A 26717-nucleotide genomic window follows, 5' to 3' on the forward strand; every position below is an offset into this window, starting at 1 on the left:
TAGTAAGCCTAAGGTAGGGGGTTGGGCACCAGACGATTCTAGACCAACGGGGCAATTTTCGATGGAAGAGGCGAGGAGATTTTTATGATTTGCGTGGTAATAGCGCAAAATGTTCATTTTAATCAATAGCTATGGGTAGATGACGATGAAATATTTTTTCCTGTCTGATTGGAGGCATGTCTAGCTCAAGTAAACGAGAGGAAAATGAGGAGAAACTTTTGCAGTCGGCGCGTCGAGGTGATTTGGACACCGTACTTGTGAGTAAAGGTTTTATTGTTTTTATGCCTACTGAGCATTAAAATTACCGGTATGGCTTCCAACCGCTAGAAAACAAGTTATCGCTTGTTTTATTTATTTTGCTCTTCTGCGGTTTATTTGAAGCTATTCTCATCCTTGACAAATTGAATATGAAAAGCTTATCGATAGAGCTTAAAATTTAACTACTTTCATGTTTGTTCGTTCTGTTGTCTTTCTCACACGCAATTCACCGGAAGCGATAAAAGTAGCTTTTATGTAATATTTCTCTATAGTCTTCTAACGAAATCTCCACATGTGATCGCCTCTTCCCAAATAATTACCAAACGTGTCGTACATGCAACTTCGTGTAAATTGAATGTCGGTGTTTGTAATGCAAGCTGTTGCGTTTTGTAAGTGTAACATCACGAGACAAATTTATGATTGAAACATTTCCTTTCCATCGCCAAAATATTTACTGTGGCATAATGTAGTACACAGCATCGGCTGTACCTGTTGTGAAAATTTTTAAAGTTCAAACATGTTGAAATTTTCAAACAACGGACGGAATCACAGTTACTCAGCTGATATATAAACCGCCTAATCATGTCTGAGTGATGTTTTGTTCTCCAATGTTCACTTGATTACCAAAAAGGACTTGATTTTCAATAATTTAATTCTGACATTAACATTCTGTTTGCCACATGTATTGAGTATTGTGTTACAGTTTCACTGTGTAATTCTATATTTTTATCATCTTGGGAACATGCCTTTGTTTGCCATTCTATTTAAGAATGGTGACATCGATCAGGTCATCTCAATTTGCCTAACCTTGGGTTAAGTTAACCCAATTTGAAAAATGGTACTTGGCATTCGCTATGTTGTCAGATTTGTGTGGGGACATTCTTACTTTTTAACTTGAAGAACCTTTTAATGTGCTCCAATGTAAACTTACTTAATTATAGACATTATTTTGAAGTTTGGAATTTAGTGGCTGATCATTCATGAACAATATTAAGTGTGAAACTTCTATAAAAAAAAAAACTTCAGACATCACCAGCAATACTTCACCAATAAGAGTAGTTTGAGGAACAATATTCCACCAGTTTATTTCCTGTCTAACCAAGAAAAAAAGCAAAAAATTATTTGAACAACAACGAATAACATCAGTTTTGAACATAAATCATATTTGTTTCACACAAGTAAAAAAAAAAAAATTGACTACTTCTCTAACAGTGCTATATTGGGTGTCTCATCCTTTATTTTAGAGTTTTCCTTAGCTTGATTATCTCTCAAGTTTTTGGTGTTCTTTACTTCGTATTAGAGTTTGTTGCAAGCTAAATCACCTGGCAAAAGTAGCTCTCGTTCAAGTATTGATGTGAACTGCAAAGGTAAGTTATATTGTGTTTCTAATGCTGTATACGATATTACTTAGTAGGTAAGTTAATGAGCAAGGTTTCATATGGAAGATGTCAAAAATAGAATGTACTTGTATTTGTGTTGATAGTTTCTACTTTATAAGTGCTACCCTTGATTCCCAACTTTATATTTTAAATTGCTGTTTTAAAAAGTAATCCTGACTGTACTTATAATTATAAACTCACTTGCAGCTGGGGCTCAAGATGTATATTGTACATTTTACACTTGACTCATAGTTAGCTAATATCTTTTAAGTTTTCACAATAACCCATTGCAAAGTGCTTTATTGAGGCTTATGATATAAGTGGTGTAAGTTGTGTGTGTACCAAAAAAAATTGGCCTGAAAAAATGGAAAATGAGAGCAATGGCTGAAGTTACAAATTTAAAGCAGAGAATACAGATCAAAATTTTTTTGGACAAAGGTACATTTAGTGATGTTGAATTTCATTATTTGTAAACCAATAATTCAACGAGGGTAATATTTTAACCTTCTGACCCCTAGAACTGATTAACTTCTTATATCTCCTAATATTATCCCCATTGAATTAAACGTTAGGATCAAAGGATTAAATGAAATGATCTCCAACTAAAGAAGCTCCTGATCTTTAAAAAAATCCTCCTTGTCAGCATGTTAGAAAATGTATAGGGAAAAGTAAGGAGAATCTACACATTGATACAAGGGTGTAAAGGGGTTTTAATCTTGGTTAGCGTACAAAGAAAGTTCTTTGTAGCTCAGCTGGTATTTAAGAATCTGATGAAGAGTAAGGAGAATCTACACATTGATACAAGGGTGTAAAGGGGTTTTAATCTTGGTTAGCTTACAAAGAAAGTTCTTTGTAGCTCAGCTGGTATTTAAGAATCTGATGAAGAGTAAGGAGAATCTACACATTGATACAAGGGTGTAAAGGGGTTTTAATCTTGGTTAGCTTACAAAGAAAGTTCTTTGTAGCTCAGCTGGTATTTAAGAATCTGATTGTGTAAGCAAAGCTGATGGGGTTCAACAACTTATTCCAGGGTTCTCAGATTTATTTCTTCACTTTGTGACCAATGTTAAGTGTCATTCTTTTTTTTTCAAAACAGAGAGAGTTTTCAGAGATTTTGAGTCATTAAGTTTTTATCACTGTTTATCTGTAGGGAAATCAAAAGCAAATCAAGGCTGGACCCCTCTCCATCTTGCATCATACTTTGGACATTGTAATGTTGCAAAAGCATTGCTTGAGGTAAGTGGCAAGCTCATGCTTTTGTATTTGTTTGCAAGGTGCTCTTTTCTGTTTGAGGCGTTACTAGGGAAGGGGAGGGGGGGAAGTTGAGGGGGGAAGGGGAGGGGGAGGGGGAAGGGGAAGGGAAGGTGGGGTCCAAGTTTTGCAACTACATGGCCTTACTTGTCATGGCTTATCCCTGATAACTGTCATGTCAAGTGAGGAAGAATATGCTCACTCCTCCGATATGGAATACCGGCCCATGGCAGATCACCCACCCTTGTGTTAGGCTTCCCTGACAATTAACTGGAACTTATTCACACTCCTGAGTGGAGAGAGACACTGTGGGAGAAAAGTGTCATGCTCAAGAGTACAACTTATTTACCCTTTAACCCTTCACACCCTAACATCAGTATGCATATTCTCCATACTGTTCTCTATACATTTCCTATGGTGCTGACAAGGAGAATTTATAAAATAATTCAAATAGTACGCGTGCTCTGATTGGCCATAAAACCATTTTACACGAGTGTATGTAAACATGGTTTTCGTTCCTCTTTCATTAGTTATTTTATAAAAGAAATGTAAAATGGTTTCCGTGTTTACATAGCCTGATGTAAACGCTTGGGAGGTTGGGAGAACACTTGATAAGCTGGAAACCACTCTGCTTTGCTTCATGGTTTCCTACGCTTATCTCATGTTCTCCCAACCTCCCGCGTGTTTACATCAGGCTATGTAAACATGGAAACCATTTTGCATTTCTTCATTGTTAAACAATGGAGAGCCTCTTTAGTTGTTGATCATGTCCTTTACTCTCATGACCTAACTGTTTGATTCAGAGGAGATAATGTAAAGAGAACTAGGATGTTAGTCATTCTTAGGAGTTTAAGGGTTAACCCCTAAGAGTGACTAGTATCTAATTTCTCCCTACAATATCACGTCTAAATCATACTAACAAAGCTGTTGATTGTTACACAAATTCTCCTTGTTAACATCTTAAAGAAATGTATGGAGAACAGTATGGAGAATCTGCATAATGATGTTAGGGTGTAAAGGTTAACCCAGCCAGGTCTTGCATATGAACTTCTTAACTAAGAGTGCAGTATGTTGACAAGGAGGCCATCACATCCCTCATATTGAGATATTTTTTATTAAGAAATAGTTATGTTTTCCATCTCTTTAGAATGGAGCTGATGTCAATGCTAGAAATGGAATGGGAGACACTCCACTACACAGGGCAGCTTTCACTGGAAGAGCGGTGAGTTTTTGACATGGGACATTCATTCATGTATGGTACCACTGAGTAAGGGGAGTAGAGACTGAAATATTTTATCTTCTTGTGCAGTGGATAACTAGAAGAAACATTACTCTGACCAAATGAAATTTCCATCATTTGTCTTTTACAATTTACGCGGAGCAATAGGTGTTTCATTTTCTCCCTGTGGATGTCCATCAGAGGTTGATTTTCACCACTTTGTCAGGTTTCTTAAACCTTTACACCCTAACATCAGTATCTATATTCTCCGTTCTCTTTGCTATAAGTTTCCTTTAGTACCAATAAGGAGAATTCGTTTAACAATCAAAGCTTCTTTGGGTGGCAATCATTTCCTTTATTCTCATGATCTCAATGAATGATTCAGCCATAATACTGTTAGGAGAAATTAGATGCTGGTCACTCTCAGGGTTTACTCCTGGGTGAAGAGAGGCACTTTGTGAATTGATTATCTTGCCCACAAAAAAATTACACAATGACATGGTCACGGTGGAATCAAGACATCTAAACCCAGTTCTAGCTGGATGATTGTGTAGTGCTCACAGAAAAATTGGTCACTCTCAGGGTTTAAGGAGTTAAGAGGAATGCATGTTCATGCAGTGATATTCTTAGTTGCTTCATGCCACTGCATTAAAGATAAATTCTGGCAGCTATGTAAGTGTGTCTCTTACTCAAACTCTCTCTTAATCGTATGAGTGTTGTGGTATCTTTTGTCAGGATGTGGTCACATTACTGATTCAGCATGATGCAGATGTTACTATCATCAATGGAGAGGGTAGGAAATCAAGTCAGGTTACCAACAGTATAGAAGTTAAACAACTCATTAAAGGTAAGGAATAGTCTGAATGTATATATATATATATACACACACATGTATGTGTATAAATGTATATTATAGATGTACAGTATACTATTCCATAGTTACATGTACTAATCAGCATGATGGCAGCCATGAAGGAGAGTTTGTTCTTAGAGAATTGACTATTACTCACAAATTTAGGTAAAGAACTGAAAAATGTCCTTGTTAGCAAAAAAGAACATTTCAGGAAATTGATTGAAAAATTTTGACAAAAGATGTGTTTACAAAGTTTGTGCTGGAGCTCTCTTTAAAACAGAGCATGTGATGATTGTATGCATTTATTAATCCTAAATATTGTCAAATTCAACTTTCCATGCTTATAAGTGATCTCTATGAGGCTATATTGCTAATATATATCTTCCAGAATGACAAAGATTTTGAAATATTTCATTTATCCTCCTAAGAGACCTTTGATAGTTTTTTGAGAATTTTTAATAGTATCAATCAGTCTCCCAGATTTTTTTGTTACCGAGGTATTGTTGAACAGTTCTACTCAACTTGGTATTCTCTGTAACTTTGTGAGCTGATAATTCTAATACTCACTACTTGTATTCTGATTTTGCCCCTGTTCAGCTGCAGAAAGGAGTCTCCAGCTGAAACTTGAGGAACATTTGCTCACAGCTGCAAGGGAAGGTGACACCTCAGAGCTGAAGAAACTGGTATGCACATTAAAATCAAAATTTTCATGAAAAATGAGAATATACACATGTGTACTTTTCACAGTGTTTATCATATCAGGTATTCATTTTCCTTTGCATACCAGCTTCCCTTGTTAATGATCATCCATTTGCCCAAACCTTTGACTGTGGATGGAAGAGCACTGGGGGCTAGTTCATGTTCACTCTTTTAAATGACTTCTATGATTCTTGAAATGTCCTTGAACATGATTTGGTCTTTTACAAGATGCTGGGTCATGTCAAGAATCTGATTGTATCTAACATAATGTCCCTAATTATTATAAACAGTTTCAGTTGCAGTTGCAGTTTCCAGCCCTTCCTTGCACCTAGGCAGTTTGGAAAGCTGCAAAACAATAGAGCAAAAATTGGCTCAATATCAGTATCTGGGCAACTGCCCACCTACCCCTCCCCTAACTCAACATTAACCCTAACTTGTTATCAATTGACTGTTGTTGAGTTAGGGAAGGGGTAGGTGGGCAGTTGCCTAGATACTGATATTGATCCCAAAAATTTATCTTCCAATTCAGCACTATTAATCCTCACGGTATCAACAAGCGCTCTTCATTCAACTGAAATATTCTTGTTTTCTCTTCACCCACCAATAGCATAGCTCTATTTTCTGCATATAAACCTCACAACCCACACTTCCTACAATTGCTGTGACAAAGGGCTAACGTTCAAAACGTCAGCCTTTTAACCCTTTTATGTTTTCAAATCAGCTGTTAACACTAAATTACTTGTATCTAACGTATCTAACATATATTGGAAATTACCTTTACAAGCTAGTGCTTGACCTCCTAACCAGACTGTGAAAGTGATGGTTTTCTATTTGATTGATATATTTTCAGATTGATAGTACAAATCCTCCAAATATTAACTGTCAAGACATGTTAGGAAACACTCCATTGCATTGTGCTGCATACAGGTACATTTTATTTACACAGTCTGTAGGTCAATTTAACCCTTTAACTCCCATGAGTGATCAAGATGGAATTTCTCATAATATCAATACGATTGCATAATATCAATACGATATCAACCAGATAAGTGACGAGAATAAAGAAAAATATCGATTTGGGAATAATTAGTTGATTCAATACTATATTCTCTGAACTAACATTATAAGAACTGTATGGTTGATATTAAGGAGAATTACAAATTTGATCTGGGAGTTAAAGGGTTAACAATGAGATTCCATGTTGTCGTGAATCTGTTCAGTAATATATCATAGATAGCGTCAAATGTATTAAGAACAAAGAAGTGGCGCGTGAGGTGCATCTGGGTGTATCTCGATGTTTTTACCACATTTTGAATGCTTCTCTGATCTTTTACTGTACAAACCCATGGAATCTATTTGTTTTATATGATGAAAGAAAAATGTTGATAATTGTGACTTCTTCATATATGCGTCTGTCCGTTAATAGATCGTAAGTAAGAATCAATCAGAATAGGAGTATCATTTAGCACATCTTGCCATCAAAATTGTATTCAAATATTGAAGTCTTCGAGTCCCTTTCAACTGAGTTTCACAAAACTTATTGAAATCTATGACAATGGCAAATTAAAACCAAGTTTCAACCTGCATGGGGTGAATTTCACAAGCAACCAACGATTATGAGATATCAATGTAAGCCCTTGTTATCTTGACTGCTAACAAGCTACATTATTTGTCTGGCTATTCTTAAGTTGCTATCGTTTTGGAATTTTTAATTTCGTCCTCTAAGGCTTTAAAACTAACGGCAATGAAACTTTCTGAAAAAAAAAAATTAAAGAAACATTGAGGAGGTCAGGTTCAAGTTCCTTGTAAGTGATCGCAACCTTTGGATGGAGCTTTCTAAAGATTAACCCTTAAAGGATACATGTACATATACAGTTCTGTCCAGTGCGAATATAGGAAAGATTGGTTAAATTCCTTTCCTAATATACATGTGTAAACAAAGCTATTTTTTTCTTTAACCACTACACATGAATTTGGTCATAAGGGGTTTAGTTTGCCCATAGAGTAGAGGGGAGGTGTAGAAAGAATGAGTTTCAAGAACACCATTTTTTTTTTTTTTTTTTTGTCAGGGGACACAAAGTGATTGCAGTCACACTTTTACAGCACGGGGCAGACACCACTATCAAAAACAGCAATGGTAAGAAAATGACTGGGTCATTGCTTTGTGTGTTACATGATAGAGACCTTTAGCAAACCACGACAGCGGCGGCAACGAGGACGTGGCAAAAAAAAAAGATCTAATGCAGCACATGCGTTTTAAAAGTGTTTACATTTCTTCGCCGTCCTCTGCAAAATAACAACTTGAAATCATAAAAAATTTGCTTGGTCTGAGAAAGGAAACCCCGACGGCAAATTATTGAAGTTTCTATAGGGAGCTCATCACTACTCACATACATTATTCTGAGGTTAACTTTCGGCTAATAGACTTCCGTAAGAGACGGTAAACGCATCCAGCCGTTTACGAAATTCGATCTTAAAATACACATTAATTGTTTAATAGATGTCTCCCTTGGCGTCGCCTCCCAAACTGCTCAGGGTCCTTATTATTGAATGAGGGAAAAAGCATATAATTGTACACATGTACTACTGTTTAGAATGATAGTCGTTTACCCCCTCCCCAACTCCCAAGATCTGATTGTTAATTCTCCCCTCTAGCTGCTACACATTTCCTCGTAAATTAGCTAGGAGAATTTGGTGTTAGATCAAGATAACAACTTCTACCTGATAAGTTTAAGTATTCTCGTTACCTGTATTTGTAAAACTTAGGTCAGACAGCCTTGGATTTAGCCACTAATAAGAAAATGAAGCAATTGTTGGATGTTCAACCACTGCAGGTTTGTATCAAGCAGATCTTATTCATTTTCAATAGTTCTTGTAAACAGTATGTGGTTTCCTGTTTAAATTAAGTCCCTTTGTGGCAATATGTACTTTGGAGACTCCAGAAGGATCTCGTTTGGACACTTTTTTACCACAGCACAATACTGATATTTCGGACATTGGTCTGAATTCTTGGAGAGTTCGAAAAATCGGGAAAGAGCTTGAAAAGTTAAATATAGTTTGAATTATCGGGAGCGTCGAGAAACCGAGAAATGGAGATGTAGAGATTCCACCATGATACTACTATAGAGCAATTTGCAATAACGAGAATCGAAGGTGATGTGAGATTGTACTGCTTCTTGCTTTAGTATATACTTAGGGAGTCGCACAACTCGTTCCACTCTCTTAACTTATCAGATGAAAATTTTCCGCCTTCCTAGTCAATCACGTTTTTCCGCGAGGTGTATTTGACGAACGCTTTTTAAAATTTTAGATTAAATTTAAAAAGGAGAAAAAAAAGTGTCATTTGTCAAAACTTGTTGCCAGATAAATTTTAATGAGATTAGAGATAAATCTTTTGGACCATCTCTGTGACAGAAACTTCACAAGGTGGTGTCAAGACATGAAGGTGCTCTGCTCAAGGTGAGATACTCCACATTAGTATAAGTGACGTGAGTTTCAACGGTAGCTGCGCTAAACTGACTGGAATTCACTGTAAACTACTATCGGAACAGTTTATACTTGAGTTAAATTTTTCTAAAAGCCTTTAAATTTTTTTTCTTTTTTTGCATGAAGTGTATCGTTTTCTTTGTATTGACGGTCTTTTTAATGTTCGCAGCGTTCCCGGTTCTTTGGGTGGAAGAAATTCTGGGTTGTCCTAGAGAGAGGTGTACTTAGCTATTTTAATAAGAGGTGAGTACTTTACAGAGGACTGCATCCTTCTAAATGGTTCAAATTTATTTTTTTAATGGAATTTGACGGAATCGAGATTTAAATTCTGGAAAGAAAAAAGGCCTTTTTTTTCACTTGAGTGCGTGTCAAGTGCGCGTGAAATTTTGCACAGGAACGAAAGTAACGCTTTTGTTCTCACCATAAAAGTTCTGAGAATATCTGTGGATTTGCAAGAGGATAGATGCAAAGGGCAAGAAGTAACTATTAACTTCACAGTATTTTCTAGATTTGTGCGTCATACAAGGATTCAAAATATCTTGACTTTGCTTTTCAGAGTTTTTAAATCGTGGTAAAAATTGACACCTTTTGTTTTACTCAGAGCTGATGCAGCGGCGAGTGTGAAGAGACAAGGTTATAGATATTTAGACCGCTGTAAATTTTCGGTAAGTTTGTTGAGCAATCTTTCTTACTTCGTGATTATTGTATTGTGTATCTCTGTAAGCCTTCGTTTGTGTAGCTAGTGTCCACAATCTCAGAGCAACAAAATCTTTTAAAACTTCTACAATGTTTTGTGTGTAACTGCATCGTCTTTGCGTCCTCCTTTGTAGGTACCCAAGGACGAGAAGCACAAAATTAAAATCCATTATTCAGATAATACCGTTCAGATCTGGAGCATTCCACCGAGTGAAAAAACTCCACAAGTCCAACGCCAGGTCTGTATCGTTAAATCCTTTTTCTAAGCCTTTCTTATGGAGTAGGTCTGGTTTTCACGGTGGCCTTCCCTTTAACTCGTTCTCCGCTATTTCGCTTTGCATTTCACCTTGAAGCGAAGAATTCCACGTCTGGGAGTTTTTGTAGCCTGCGCGCGGGCCCTTATTTATCAGCGGTACGACTCGAGCGTGTGTTCCATGTTACAGGAGCTTTCAACTGGGTGTCACTGGGATTCCGGGATTGCTTTGCCATGAGCTGTCATTAGTCAAGAAACTCGCGCCAAGCGCGACTCAGGAGCCTATAAAATCCGATCGGTAGGGCAAAGAAGAACTGGCTTTGACTGAAGCGAGGGGTGGGACGAGGGGGTTGAGTGAGGGTGGGGGTGGGGGTGGGGGTGGGGGTGGTGGAAGGGGAACGTGTCTTGGTTGCTGAAGATTTCCTGTGCTTGAGAAAAATGGGAATGGCTTTATCCTGAGTTCCCACCGACTTCATCTGAAATTTGTTTCTTGTTTGTGCTGTGTGGCTGGTGTGGCTATTAAGTATTTTTCTTTCGACATCCATGGAAAGGCACTGCACTGCTCCAGCCTGTCGATACATCTACTACCCCTTTCCATTCTGTCCTACGTCTCTATACATTTAGCATGCAGTGCCACAGGTTGCCTGTGAACGGCAACCATCCGCCTCCAGTGAAAGCCTTAGTGAAAGTTCCTTTTAATCTGCATTCTCATTCTAGCGATGGTTAAACTCTCTGCACGAGCACTGCGCCTATAGCACTTTTTACACAACTCAACCCACAGTACTTATTGATGATCAAGAACAGGATGTGATACCGTTGGGGAGCATGCAGGATTCGCTAAAGGTGAATGATCAACCTTTTAATCCCTAAGATTGACCAGCATCTAATTTCTCCCTACAATATCACTCCTTGAACAAACATTAATGACACGAGACTAAAGAAAATGATCACCAACTCGTGAAGCTCTTGATTTATAAACAAATTCTCCTTGTCAGTATCTTAGGAAATATATTAAGACCAGTATGGAGAATATGCAAAATGATGTTAGGGTGTTACGGGTAAGGTTTTAACCTTGAAGAATAATTTAACCGACACGTGTATTGCTGATACACAGAGCGCTCGTGCCCATCAGCAACTTCTCGACGAACAAGTTGTTGGAATAAATAAGACAATTGCAGACGTATCCAACTCGTATTCATCGGAGTCAAATTCTAAAGGTGAGACACCTAGGTTATGAGTCACGCAGTGCATCCGTCGCAACACGCGTGACAACTCGCGGTAAAAGCCACTGCACGTAAAGCTCCCGAAAATTCGTAACCGTGACCCCTACTCCCGAGTCCTCTTTGAAAAATTCCAGCTACGCCCTTGATGTGACAAGCCCCCTTCACACTCTTCGCATCAGCAATGTCGAAAACAACGATTATGTAATGCAATATGAGAGAAAGTGGTGGATTGCTGATGAGGGATTAGATTTTTTTCTGTGACCCGCGTTCTTGACCAAACGAATTTATTCATTTGGAAATTGATGTTAAGAAGACGTTTTCGATTCGTTGCCGTTTAACCCTTAAACTCCAAAGTTCTGATTGTTAATTCTCCCCTCTAGCTGTTACACATTTCCGTGTAAGTAAGTTATGAGAATTAGGTGTTGGATCAAGATAACAACTTTTACCTGATTAGTTTAAGTATTCTCGTTACCTGTTTGCTGGATAATGTAATTAATATCATAAGTAGACGTTACACGACTGTCACTGACTTGTAGTAGTTTAAGGGTTAGGGACTTGTCAGAAATTAGCAGGGGGGGAGGGGGGGTGGGAATTTTAAATTTAGGTTCGGAAATTAGGTGACCCATCCCTGCAATGGGTGAAATGAGTGAAATTTGCTAACCCTCCCCTTGAGCTTGGCCTAAAATATCATGACCCTCCCCCTCTTGTATAAATGATAAAATCTAGTTCTTGCAATACACTAGGGTGCGTCAGTATTATGAAAACTCAAAATATATTTCTAATCTGTTCTTTGTCATGCTACATACATACATTTTCGATGACAGCATGACGAGTCCGACTGATCACTCGACTCTCCTATTTCTCCGAATACAAAGTGCCTCATCCCCTTCATCTTCCTCACATTCATCATGATCATCCACCTCTTCCAAATAAAGAACTTCCTTTTTCTTCTGTGGGTGAACCTCTACATGATCACGGGCATATATTTGCATGACCCTCCCCCTTTTAACTGCCCATTTTTCATGACCCCTCCCTTTTCTGAGGCTCAAAAAGTTGTGACCCCCCCTCCCCCCCTGCTAATTTCTGACAAGTCCCTTAAGTCTTTTTCGACTTTGCTCCTTCAACTGCTGATGATTTTAGATATAGCTGTTCGCTCGTTTGATGTATGCTGTTTTGTTTTGTTTTTTCCCCTATGACAGGAAGCTTAGTGAAGATCAGCGAGAAACTCAACGAGGTGGTAGCGACAGCTCGTAATATGTGTAACGCTCTGACTCACTGTTTGGATTTACTGTCACAACAAGAGGAGGTACGATCGGACAGCGGAAACATTCAGAAATCTAATTTAACTTCATGTAAATTACGTTGTTGGTCCTACCTTTGAACAAGTGAAATCATAGCTGCCATTTTGCCGTCTGTGTGTTCAGTTAATGAACATAGACCGAGTAATAATACAGTTGGGACGAAAAGGTGCAATCCTTTGTGATTGTTCTTAATATTGACCGTCTGTGAGCCGTTTCATTTTCGTAGTACTTTATAATTCATTGTTATATTGATTTCATTTTCGGTAACCGTTCCTATTCGAGTGTAAAATATTTTATTTTCTATAATGTTCACTCCTTTTGCCATACGTGGCAGTCTCGTTTAATCCCAAAAAACAGAATGTATCACATGTATTATTACTGAAATTTAAGTCAAGAACCCGACAGTAAAATTTGATCAAGATGGCGATCTTTGGCGGCGAGAAATTCTCGAAGACTTTTTGAATATCCTTGGGCGATGTCTTCGTTGAAATGTTTCGCGTTTTCACTTTAAAGGGAAGGTTTTTGTAATAATTAAATGAAAGATTTGATAACATCGATCAAAACAGATAAGTTGAGAAGAAAGAGCTATTCAACGCGGTTGCATTGTGGTTTTAGTTTATAAAACTTACTTCCGGCAACTGCCGTGTTTACTTGGTGTCCTATTATTACCTGTCAGCGGTTTTAAGCTGGGTTTATGTTAATTACGTCTTCAGTGTGGACGTTTTGTCAGTAGTCATCTTCTTGCTTCGTTCTCGCTTAATTCGGAATTTCAGGTGCGTCATCTTAGATTTGAAGAAGAAGTCGAGAAAAGAAGAGTCCTTGAGGATGCTCTTCACGTCTTGGCGACAGAACATCATGCTTTGGAGTGCTCAATTGGAGCCCACGAGGTAAGATCTCGCCGTTTAATTTTGCCATCGCGTATTCTTCCCTCTTCAAAGAATTTGCATTACATTTGCATAGCTGTAGGTGTTTGTCAAAACCCGCGTTAGGCCATTGTCTCTGGGTGAAAATTTGTGTTTATTTCTGGCGTTTTTAAATTGGTTTTTTTAATTTTTAGCCAATCGGATTTCTGACTTGTCCTTTAGCTTAGATGTCAAGTTGTTTGTGCGGTTTTCTGGCTTTCCGATTGGCTTACAACTTTGAAAATCAACAGAAAATGTGTCAAATAGATTTTAAGGAAAATATGTTTCGCTCAGGCGAATTTCACGAGCGATCGCTTTTAAAAAGCTGTATTTGTGTAAGGCGATTAAAATTCACCTTCAAATATGGAGGTTATAAATATTCAAGAAAGGTTTTAATCCGTGAAAAGATGGCAAATTTTAGCATTGTTATCTACCTTTATTTAAGGATCAGTTGTAGTCCTATTGACCAGTTTTAGTGATCTCTGACATTTTTATGTGTAAAGCGTATTTACACGACATGATCTGATGAAATCATGATAGGAAAAATCATTTAGGAATAGAATTTATACGGATGACTTCCTCGGTCATTTGATGCGAAATCGGAACGAAATGAATCCGTTTCTTTGCTGTAATGAAATTGATGGATTAGTTTTGCCGTATCGAATAAAAGTTTTATCAGTGGAGTAAACGAGTAATAGAAATTCTAAAGAAAGAGATAATTGAATGAACAGAAGCGTTTCATGTTTAGTCGTCAAACGGCGAGAAATCTTGTCCTGTTGGTTAGGTCAATATTAGTTTCATATTATTTTTATACCTCGCGTTCTTAAATATCGTAACTATTTTTCACATTACTGCTTTGATTTCTGGTTGACGTTCCGTGATGAATTATCTTCCAAGCTTAGGCATCGTTTTGACTAATTTGTTATTCAAATACGACAAGTATTCTTTCCAATGAGACTTGTGTGAAATCTGCCAGACTCTCTTTCGAATTATCATTTTCAATAACAGCAGAAAAAAGTTAACATGATTAAACTTGAGTTATGATAAATACACGGAGCACTATGAAATGTGGTTTTGGTATTTTCATATTCGCGTCTTAGGAATATTTTTCAGTCATTACAATTTGTCATGAGTTGAATCTAACGTCCACGGGCCAACGTAACCAAAGACAAATAATTCCAGGTAAAAATCTTGTTCTAGAATGGAATTTATTGACTGAACTTTTATCCTAAATTCATTCGCCTTCATTTGAACGTCTCAGTTGTACTGCTTAGAGTATTTTGTTTTAAGAGGTATGAATTATGAATGATGAAAATAGAACACAGAATCCATTTTGGTAATCAAAGTTAATATCATTTCAAACGCAGCGCTAAAGAAAGAACACGTCAGGGGGATTTATTGCCGCGATTTTCGATATAGTATTACAACAAACAGTCCGATGGAATTATTCACTCTCAGAATCAATAAACCCCCCGAATATCCCTGCAATTCTGATGCATTATCTCGCAAACGGGTTGTGAGAACGAACAGATAAACATATTAACCACAGAGTTTTGTCTTGGTAAAACACTACACCATTTCGACTTATTTTTCAAGGACATGTTTGGCAGGTTCAAAGGAGAATTGAAATATTAGCTTCTCAGTCGAATGATATTCTGCGATATCAGCCAGTCCATTGAGTTTACGCGTGTTTGCGTGTTGTGGTAGCCCAATATTCATTTTGACTTAGAGATTAAATTCGTATTACCAAATTCACCGAAGCGTGTGTTCTTAATTTTCCATTGTGTACCCTAATGACATATGTACTGTCTACTCATTAGAGCATGGTAGAAATTTTCTTCTCAAACACACTATAACCAGTCCGTCGAAGTTGTTTTAGAGAATTAAGTTTGCGTGCCAGTTGTACGTTCATTGAGACACAGAGCTCGTTAGGAGGTATACAGAGCACTCAAGGAGTAAGAATTGCTCTCGGCCTCGCCTCAAGCTTGTTTCATGCTCTATAAACTTCTCATGTGCTTCATATCCTGATGAACCCAAAAAGATCACGCCGGTTCTGCGGTCTAGAACATATGTTGAATACAGCAGCTATTTAGATTTTTAAGATTGAGGAAAGCCTGAAGCGATTACAAAAACTTACTGAGGAGGTGGTAGTAAAAAGAGCGAAAATGGTGACTGGGGAGGAGATTGGAAAAAAAATTTCTTTCGATCCCTTCCCCCTTCTCCCTGACTAGTTCTTTGCACCTGCCGGGCCCCCCCCCCCCCCTGATCTCAAGTTCTCAACGGCTAATGATGAAGTTAACTTTTGTTTTGATTGGCTATTGAGGTTAGTTTGATTTTGGTTTTCGACAATCAAACGAAAACTGCTCTACCGCTCAATTCTCCTCACGTCTTTGCAAAGAAATGGTTGGCAACCAGAAGAGAGAATTGTTATCGTGATATTGAGAGATAAAACGGTAAGCGTGATATGATTGTTTTTTTAATTTAGCAGTTCATTCATGGAAGTCGCATGACCTTGACGAGTGATTGTAACGAAGAGTTTTTCGATGCAAGATCGGACGTTGGTTGCCCTCTTCCAGACGACTTGCTCTCGGATGACGATAGCGACGATGGCGACGAGTACGTACCGAGTGTAGCAACCCTTGAAGCAGCAGGGCAAGAGGTTCAACAGAATCACGTTGAAACAATTGTCGTACCTAACACTAGTACCAATAGTAACAATATTAAGAGGGCAGCTTCTGGAAGAAAGCTGGGAAATTTGAACAGACTTTCGTTGACGAGAAGTACGTCCGATACAAATATTGCAGCCAAATCGGAAATTAGGCATTTGCTAGATTCTGAAAGTCTGCAAAAGTCGAAATCTGCCTCCAGCGACATGGAGCAATCAGCGGCGCTGTACAGGAAACAAGAAACTGAGAAGAAAGCGAATGGCAAAATGCGCCACAGGTATTGTGTGCTGTGTTAGAATCCATGTATAATTACGTACGAATTAGAATTGTGAGATCCTTGTCGTGGAAGGAGTATCATATGCCTAGTAGCTTTCATTTAAGTGATTTCATCGTACAGTACACGTTTATGTTGGAACACCTTGAACAGTGAAATGGGTTGTACCATACATGAAAGTATTGCTTGGGATTAGTTTTCATCTAAATGGTAACACATCAGGGTTCCTTTTCTTCCTTGGCGAAAACGTTGGAACCACTTTTTACAGCATGGTTAATTGTACCGCATGAAAGTACTTAATAAATTGGTTTTATCAGTTGAGTTGATAATGTAAATTAGCCACTGTGAAGAGTTTTTAAAACAGACGTTTCGAGCGTTATCTCCTCGTTGGAGCAAAAGAAACTCTGACGAAGAGCTAAAGCTCGAAACGTCAGCTTAGGAACTCTTTGGTGGCTAATTTACATTACGAACTCAGTTAATTAAAAGGAAGCATCTTGTAATACCCCCTTCAGCGACGCAGCACTACAATTTCTCAAGGAACGTACCCCACATATACGAAAAAATTAATAGCTTTCATTTGAATGTATTATACAATAGTGGGTTTTTCCAGAGACTTGGGAGTTAAAATAACTTTGAGCAGGAGATTAGTCACTGGGTAATGAAAGTACCGCCAGTAGTTTTCGTGTAAATGATCTTTCACAAGAGTTTTGAATACCTATTTTGACGTCAGAACCATCTTGTGCAACAAACTGGGTGACCTCTTCTAGACCGTTTCGAAATTATTGCTTCGATGTGATGACCCTTTAACTCCCAAGATCTGATTGTCAATTCTCCCCTCTAGCTGCTACACATTTTCTTGTAAACCAGTTATGAGAATTTAGTGTTAGATCAAGATAACAATTTCTACCTGCTAAGTTGGAGTTTTTTCAATACCTGCGGGATAATGTATGGATATTATAGGGAGAAGTTCCATTTTAATCACTTTTGGGAGTTCAAAGGTTAATTACCATATGCATGCTGATTACAATAGACATTGTCGACCAATCAGAGAGTGTGTCTTTACAATCGCTTAAAGGATGGCACTAGTTTATGATGACGTATGCAAAATTTTCTCTCCTCGCAGAACCGCCTTGCCTGTAGCTATGCTTTCTAGGAACGAATTCAGCGTGTGGGCGGTACTTAGACAATGTATAGGAAAGGTAAGATACCACCTGTATTAGTGTCACGTGATGATTCCATTCCCCCCCTCTCCCTCTCTCTCTCTCCTCCCCCCTCTCCCCTCTCTCCTCTCCCCACCCTACTGAACACATACAACACCTAACATCTTCCTCGTTATTCTTGCAGGATTTGTCAAGAATTACAATGCCAGGTTCGTTTGCAATAGTCCTTTTAAATATTTAATCAGTATTTGTTCAAATCAGAAAGAAGAAATCCCAAACCTTAGTCTGTGGTTAGCAGATTTTTTGTGAAACAAAGATCGGGTAGCTACTATGAGCTCATTTCATTTTCAAATGGTGTACATTGGAGTTCAGTTCTACTATTCCAATTAACAATTCTACGTCTCCACTAGCTTCTTTAGTCCAGTTAAATTGAGAAAATAGAGGTGATGGAGAGCAAACGTTTCTTATGAAGCTATTCAATTAGAGCCATGTGGAAAAAATCACTTAAAACCCGAACGAGCCTACTAAACAGTAGGCTTTGTCACGTGACGGACACTTACCTCATTACTTTGTCACGTTTTAGTAATTTTCAATGAGCCGCTGACGTTTCTGCAGCGTGTGGCAGAGTACATGGAATATGTAAACCTCCTTCACACGGCCTCAAGTTTAGATGATCCGCTGTTGAGAATGCAGGTAAAACATGTGCAGGGTTAGATGATTGCGTGACAGAAGGAGTTGTCATGTAGAGTTAGGTGATGATCTGAGAGGCGATTTTTAAACCGGTTATGGCTCGGTCCTAACGTGGTCTTGGATTTGAATCTCGTTCTAGATTGAATTGTGGTTATTGTTGTTGTTGTTGCTTTGTTCAGGTCCTGCGACTACTTTATCATTAGAATTCTTTCCTCTGCAGTTTTTAAGTCAACTATTTCTAGTACGGGTAACCTCTTCGACCTTCTTGCGTTGATATCATATTCCTTATTTCGTTTTTCAACAGTTTGTTTGCGCGTTTGCAATATCAGCCACTGCATCGAATTTAGACAGAGTAGGAAAACCTTTTAACCCACTCCTTGGAGAAACTTATGAACTGGTCCGGTAAGGATTATGAGATGTTTTGCGATCTATTCTGTTGGTTCGGAGTTATTTCTCATGACAATTTTTTTTATTCTTTTACAGAGAAGACATGGGTTTCAAACTTGTTGCTGAACAGGTGAGAGTTAATAGGGAATTGAAAAGCAGGCTTTTGTTTGGTTTCAAAAGTGCATAACAGTGCAATAGTGAAAACTATAACACATCTTTCCTTGTTGAAAATACATGGCAAACGAGGAAGCAGAAAGCGCGGAGAATGCTGCGAAGCACTTCGCTCTAAAACCATAGACCAGCGTAATCACGCATGACTCAGTCGTGATCACGCGCTAAAACCCATGTGATCGCTCTTCCGTCTTGCGCACAAAAACAACGGCGTAGTCAAGAACTGCTTTCTTTGTGGTTAATTTTCACAGGTTAGTCATCACCCTCCTGTTAGTGCAGTGCAAGTTGAAAGTGAAGACTTCGTGTTCCATGTCACAGTTCAACCCAAGCTCAAGTTCTGGGGAAAAGGGGTTGAAATTCAACCGAAAGGCATGGTCACACTCAAGTTTCCAAAGTAAGTTGATAACAGTTAATTGTTAATAACCTTATCGTTATAGTCTGGCACTAATACCTTACATACTGATGCCCCTCCCTCCTCCCCTCACGAGGTAATTTTCCTTTTATTTGATTTCTAAAATAGTATCTCTTATCATTATAATTTTGTGTTGTTTTCCCAAGACGCAATGAAGTTTACACGTGGAATAACGTCAATAGTTGTGTTCACAATATCATTGTGGGACAGCTTTGGATTGAACAAGTTAGTTGTTATCTTTTGTTAGCTTGTTTGTTTTCTTATCCAATGTGCGGTAAATGCTGTTTTGCTCTTTAGCTCTTTACATAACACGTCGAGATTTTTCCCGACAAAAATTACTCGCTGACGTGGCCGACGTGTGTCGGTAAAGTGGTTGCTGATAGGTGGATTTCTCGCAACTCACCATGGTGTCATATAATTGGTTAATTATGTGACATTTTGTTTGCTGATTTGTCAAAATATGATTTACTGTCACTGATCAATTGGTGGGCTAAAAAGGGATAATACACATGGCCGTGCTTCATCGAAGTAAAATGTTTCCTAAAAGTTATTGTTTTTCCTCTCAGTTCGGTCAAATAGAAATTACCAACCACACCACAGGAGACTACAGCTTGATACATTTTAAACCTGGCGGATGGTTTGGTAAAGAACTCAACAAGGTGGAAGGTTCCATTTTCTCCGCTGAGTAAGTTTCCTTTTCACTCTGACACTTTAAAGAAGTATTCTCCCTGTTTCAAGCTCAAATCTCCTTGTCGGAAGTAGGGATGTCTTCTGACAGTTAATGCTTTCTATTTCTGCTCTCTGCAATCAGAATGAGGATGGTTTTCATTAATTTGAAATTCAAAGGAAAATTAACAAGTTATTGAGCACTGTTTGTAAAAAAAACGTTAAATTATCGATATTATTCTTTTGTAGAATCACTATCTTGTATCCAAAGTATCACGTTTTTTTCTCAAGTTTTAAGCTGGAGGTCCAGTAACCCTTTGGGTGGCGCGCGGAATTCTGGGTGGGTAGACCCTCTCTCGACCGCTGACTAGATGATTGAGATGTTTTCTCGGGCAAGAAACTTTCTAAATGCGTTTTAGTGAACTGTCAGAGAAACTCGATAGATTGAAAGGGGGGGGGGGGGGGTGGAGGGGAGTGGAGGTTGGGTAACATTTGATGGACCAGCTTCTCAAGATGATAACAGTGCTCCTAGACATTCATGTAATTGGCATTAGGGTAAGCTCCGGCAGTAAACATCTCTTAGCCTGCGGAATAATTTAGTTTATTGTGCTTGACTCAAACTCCTTCAATTCGCAGCAAGAGAAAGCGGTTCATTCTGCGTGGAGACTGGACGGATTGCATCCAGTGCTTCACTGTGGACAAAATCACTAGGAAGGAATCTAAACGAGAAAGCAAGAGACGGCGGTCAGATGGCAGCGAAAACAGCTTTGCATCTGCCACTTCTCTAGAGAGTTTCAGTAGCGGTAGTAGCGGTGGAAGCGTCAGCGTGGACACCTCGGTACCCAAGACCCTCTGGAGATTTCAAGAGCGGCCTCCTAATAGTAAACAGGTAAGGATTGGAAACGACCAGGCTTCCATCCCTATAGCTCGTATCTGCGACAAACCGCTCCGTGTGTTCTGCGGCGAGTTGTTCTCTTGTGTTGGTCATGCGCATGAATTCAATCTAGCAGTTTTAATTTTGATTGTGTTTACATGAAAATCATATATGTGAATTGCGGATAAAGACGTCAATATGAAAGCGATCTCCGCAGTAATGAACACTACTTGAGCAGTAGTGAAAAGAGGACTGAAAAAATTTCAGGCCTGACCAGCTACCAGTTGGCTTGGTAGCTCAGCTACCAGTGGCTTGGTAGCTCAGTTACCAGTTGGCTTGGTAGCTCAGTTGGTAGAGCACTGTACCGGTATCGTAAAGGTCATGGGTTCAAATCCCGTACAGGCCTGAATTTTTCAGGCCTTATTTTTTCTACTGCTCAAGTAGTGTTTATTACCGCGAAGATCACTTTCATATTCACAAGTTTTAATTTTGGCCTTAGAGATCTTTTTTTTTGTCGGTTTAACGGCACTTAATCAATGCGCGCTATGTCGCAGCGTAAATACCTATGACGGGGAACAAACTTTTCCCCGGGAAGGTTTAAATACAGTCCTTTGAAAAGCCAACGCTGACATTAGCTATTCGCTGGTCTCCGCTTTAGTTGCAAACTATTCAGCTTTTCGAATCATCGATCGCTAATAATAATTACGCTTGAGGATTGAAGTGCTTATGACCATGGACTGGAAACTAGGGACACATTGTGTGCTTTACTTATATTTCATGTCATAATCCTTTTCATTTTGAACAGATGTACAATTTCACGACATACGCAATGCAGTTAAATGAACTCCATGAAGAAGATAAAGCCACGGTATGGAACAATTATCAACTTGTTTGTTACTTCTTGTCTTCGAAAGACCTGAACAGGTTTCTTTGACGACAGGTTTTGCAGATTTTGTTTTATTTGTGAAGTATAAGAGCAGGAATGTATTTTTTATTAATAACATTTTTTTTTCTTTAGTTACCACCGACAGATTCAAGGCTCAGACCCGACTGTCGGGCGTTAGAAAACGGTGATTTAGGTAAGTTTAGTTATAATGTACGATTGTTAGAAAGATTGACCAACGTTACGGAGTGGTTGGTGGATGGACAGACAGACGAATGGACTGAACGACTAACTGACTGAGTGATGGACTGACCAACTGACTGACTAACTGACTGATTAAGCTGATTGACTTATTGCCTCATTAATTGGCATACTGACTGACTGACCTAATGAATTGCTGACATACTAACCCGCTGACCGACTGACTGGCTGACTCGCTGGCTAACTAACCGGCGTCTGGGTAATTGATTGAATTCCAGACACTAAATAGCTACTATTAGCTATTTATTGAGTCTGGCTTTCAGTTTGACAGGCTATCTGTTTGGCTGACTGACTGACTGACTGACTGGATGATTGACTGTCTGTCTCTCACTGACAGTCTGACTGAATCGGTTAAATAATTGAATTGAATGAATAATTAAATGAATACCTGTGACGGACAGATAGACGAAAGTTTTCATTGATAACATTTTTGTATGTTTTTTTTATCATTCTTTATAGATACAGCTACTATGGAAAAAATACGACTAGAGGAAAAGCAAAGAGCAGCGAGAAAAGAAAGACAAAAACACGAGCGTTGGATTCCCAGGTAAGCAGAACTTTTTTTTGCATTTTATTTAAATCATGTCATAACCACAGAAACCAGAAAGTCAAGGTTTTTAAAACCGTATACCTTTTTCGATAAAGCTCAAAACACAATGGGAAATTAACAGGATGTTTTGTATTAAATAAGCTTTGTGTTCGAAAAGTTTCCAGTTTCCTCTCCCCCCACTTTTGGTTTCTTTTACAGATTCGGTTCGTTTTTTTTCCGCATAATTAGCGTGACGGCGGTGTTTTTGGTTATGTTTCTGTTAAATTGGCGTGCAGCAGGCGGAAAGAAATCCCCTTGCGTATGATCGACCGCTATTTTATTCTAGTATATTCTAATATGCGTATTCTAGCATCTGATCACAGAGCCATGAACGTTTACTCACTGGTAAATAACTGGCATCTTTCTTAATAGCTTAACCCTGTTTTCTTGTCTAGGTGGTTCAAAGAAGACATAAATCCATACACAGAACAGATGGACTGGATATTCACCGGAACGTACTGGAATAGAGATTGGAAAACGTGTCCAGACATCTTTTAAATTTCCCTTCCTTAGGTCCTATCAAAATTAAAATTGCTCGGCCTTTACGAACATTTTTTTCCCAAACGGTAGAGATTAAGATGCATTGTTAGGTTTTTATGCCTTGCACTTAGTGTAATCCGCGCAAGGTGCAAAATTATTTAGATAAGTCTTTCGTGACGTTTAATTGGGAACAGACCCGCGTGATGTATAAGTCGAATGATTTTGCGTGACGTATCACCCGCGAAGAAGAGTGTCACGCAACGCTGTAGGCTGTCAACTTCGATGCTCAAGCTCCTTGACTGAAAAATGTAACTGGGTGAAAGAACTATTTCTTCAAATTTTTACCACATTTGAAGGACTTAAAAAGCCTTTTATGGGACATTTGATTCGACTAATCTGGTGTTCTTTCAAAATTTTTTTTTTTTCAGTTTTCTAGAATTCTACAAAATTGTCGAATCCATTTCAGTATCAAAGCAGCTGCGCGCCAACCCCTCCCCTAACCCAGTCAACTGATAACGAGTTACGGTCAATATTGGGTTAGGGGAGGGGTAGGTGCGGAGTTGATCAGATAATGACATTGATTGAAACTGCTTTGTGCTTCCTAAAGAAAAAAGAAGTGGAAAGAAAGAAGGAAAATAGAAACCGAATCAGTATTTATTTTAGAAGAAAATTTGCATTGATAAGTAAATTTTCTCCATTTGTGTCGCAGGTGAATTGCTCTAATCCTAAAATTGTTAGTCTGGATCATGTAGCTCAGATCATTATCAGGTCCTTTCTTGTTCGCATTTAAGTTCAAATAACAACATCATTGTGTACAGATGTTCCTTTTATTTTTGTACCACATCATGTTTTTTAAGATGGAAGCAGAAAATTTAGTTCAGAATTCGATCGCAGCATTGGCAACGCAAGACGGCCAGGTCGACGCCTTATTCGGTGCACTCTTTTAAGAAAGGTTTTAAAACTGTTCCAACCTTGTCTCTCGCGATCCGTTTTAACCTTTCTCTTTGTTAACTATGATGGTGCTTTTGTAGATCATACAGCTTCCTTTGGTGCTTTTGTACCATTTTAATTCATTGTTTCTTTCGGCCCCTATAAAAAAAGAAAGGTACAAAACCTGCCACAAGTTGACACTGTAAAGCTCCGACAGGCCCTGTTTTTTCAAGAATGTAGACTGCGGTCACTGCGGTCACGAGCATGCGTGGTGATGTAAAAGATATGTATGACGTCATTGTTGCCTTTGGTGTCGTTGGAGTTTCTGGTTTGAATTTTCGTATTGTTGAAATGATATGACTATGGCTTTAAATTTTTGACTATTTATTTGGAGGTAACAAACGTTTAGTGAAGTTTACAAAATGAATATTAGAAAGTCAATGGTTTGTTCCAGATTAAGGATTTTTGGGAGGGAGGGAGGTAATTGTGAGGGAAGGGGGGGGGGGGGTAATTTAGAGGCTGGTAAGGGCTTTGTTTTTGTTGCCGTCATCATTGCTATTATAATATTGTTTTCCTTATTAATGGTTAATAGTTCAACCCAAGTGTAAACTTTATCATTACGAAAGAATTAATTGGGTGACATTTTCGCGGAATGAATAAAAAGTTAATCAATACCATTTGGCTTCACGAGTGAAATAGTATTGATCAACTTCGGTAAATACGAAGCTTGACAAGGGCTTTCCGGGCGATCACGAACACTTCACCTAAACCAGGTTGAAAGCTGATAATAATATTTATAAATGATTAGAGTGTTATGATTATAAATAAGGCGTGAGTTAAGCGTTGCCGCTGTTGATTGTGAAATTTAGTAGACAAATTGAATCAGCTGATGCTTTGTAAGGGGAATGTTTAGAACAGGGAAAATTGAGGGAATTATTTTTTGCCTTTCTGTATATCTCGACTCGCAGCATTTTGTTGCCCATGTGTCGACGTTGGTTTTCTTTCTGTGTAGTTTTTGAAAGTATTTCCAACACGTCACAGGAGGATATCGAAGCTAGAAATACTTGCAAAAAGCAGTAGTAATAGATAAATTTGGAATATAATGTTAAAAATGACGGTGAAAGTTGGCTTGAGGAAAATTGAGAAAGTGATCGGAAGGCATTGACCTTGGAACACCCTTGATAATGTAACTGTCTCGGAATTTTTTTCAACTTATTTAAGTCTTGATCAGTCAAGGGTATTCAAACGCCTTTTTTTGGGGAAAATTATTACAGATAGATATACACAGACAACAATTAATAAAGGATTTGTTCCATTACATTTTCAAATCACTGGCGGTGTTGTAATTTATAAGTACTCAATTACCAATCTGCAATCCACGGTTTAGTAATCCCAGTAGGCCCAAGGAAGACATTAAGTTCGCTGAGAAGAACGTTCGGGGGCAGTTATTTGAACAAAATTTAGCCGTTGTCCAACAAAACCACGTTGTAGGCCATCTTCAATTCAGCCGAACCTTTAACCTGAATTAACCTGAGAACCTCACCACTGAAATCCACAGGTTTGCCGATTGGCCAAAGCGGATTCAACACGGACTTTATCAGTATCGTTATTTTCCGTTGGTTGTGCTGTTATAATTTTGCGTTGACTTCCCACAAGAAACTCTCACAACTTTCGAGGGCCACGATGATGTTTTTCCTGCGTAGCCTCGAATTTTGAAGAATAAGCCCTCGTCGAGACACGAGACAAATGTTTTACGAGATGAGCCAATAAACAGGGATGTGGTTATCACGTGACCTAATTTGCGCATGATCTTCAGTCTTTGTGACGTTATACCTTTACGCGCGTCAGAAAAGCTACGATGATTTGATGAATCGACTCAAAATAATATGAAGACACTTACCTTTTAAAATGTAAAAGGTTTGCGAGAGCATGTGTTGGTTTTTCAGGTTAAGATTATCAAGGTAAGTTCTTAATTTTCAATGTAAAAAAAACTGTTTAATATAGCAAATGAAATTATGCGAACTTTTCTGTCATTTGCGAAGATGCATTTGAAAAGATTTTTCATGCGCAAGTCCAAGGCTGGGCCAAAGATATCTCTTTACTCTAACAAAGGCATACAAAAGGCTTCGGTCCATGCAAGTTTGATGACTGCGAAATAACAAAACATCGAACGAGAAAAGGCTATTTTACCTGAAAAAGCACTTACAGTGCTATGTACTATAGCTAATTTCCACTAAGTATAGAGGATAATCTGGGATTGGTTTTGTTCGGCTCAATACTTCACCGTGTGATTGATAACGAATTCCTGCCACCTTAATAACCAATCGAATGAAAACCTTAATTTATTGCAGCTTAACTTGGCGGTCGCGTTACGATGTTGTGGGTTGCGCGCATGCGTTTACCTTGAGTTCTTATTGGCTTCTTGTGATCTTTCTTTCGCTCTGAGTGACTGTTGTGACTACTTTGAGTCTGGTTGAAAGACAACCAATAAAATTGTTCTTTAGCTTTCAATTTTTTCGTTCCCGAGGCCTTAGAGACATTGTTCTGAGGCCATGCAAAATAGACGAAAATACGATGCGCTCTCCGAGTATATTTTGAATGACTCGTGCTCTCTTTTAACCTTTGATTCAAAGTAATAGGAGAGCCACTAGACAAAGAGCGGCAGGGCGGCCTGGTCTGAACCCTGGTCCGTCTGGTAAGAGAAACACTGGAAAGACGAGAGCAAATGCCCCACCTATCAATCCAAAGGGGAAG

General features: G+C 38.5%; 1 protein-coding gene across 2 annotated transcripts; it reads left to right on the plus strand.

Annotated features, from left to right (window-relative positions):
- The first annotated feature begins 33 nt into the window (after positions 1-33).
- Positions 34-25294, plus strand: LOC131770433 (oxysterol-binding protein-related protein 1). Of its 2 annotated transcripts, none has more exons than XM_066166866.1 (31): positions 34-257; positions 1559-1625; positions 2788-2873; positions 4036-4110; positions 4843-4954; positions 5558-5643; positions 6510-6586; positions 7729-7796; positions 8426-8493; positions 9074-9118; positions 9315-9388; positions 9747-9810; positions 9976-10080; positions 10812-10937; positions 11209-11311; positions 12517-12623; positions 13392-13505; positions 16006-16463; positions 17584-17659; positions 17805-17829; positions 18204-18313; positions 18615-18712; positions 18794-18827; positions 19120-19262; positions 19427-19505; positions 19847-19965; positions 20583-20835; positions 21626-21688; positions 21839-21899; positions 22424-22511; positions 22949-25294. In XM_066166866.1, exons 1-31 carry the CDS (start codon positions 177-179, stop codon positions 23049-23051), a joined length of 3168 nt encoding a protein of 1055 aa, XP_066022963.1. In that variant the 5' UTR covers positions 34-176; the 3' UTR covers positions 23052-25294. The 2 variants fall into 2 exon arrangements, with proteins under 2 accessions (XP_066022963.1, XP_058942127.2); XM_059086144.2 differs by having other exon boundaries at positions 16009-16463.
- Positions 25295-26717: the final 1423 nt, after the last annotated feature.

This window comes from Pocillopora verrucosa, chromosome 5, assembly GCF_036669915.1.
Source record: "Pocillopora verrucosa isolate sample1 chromosome 5, ASM3666991v2, whole genome shotgun sequence".
NCBI lineage: Eukaryota > Metazoa > Cnidaria > Anthozoa > Scleractinia > Pocilloporidae > Pocillopora > Pocillopora verrucosa.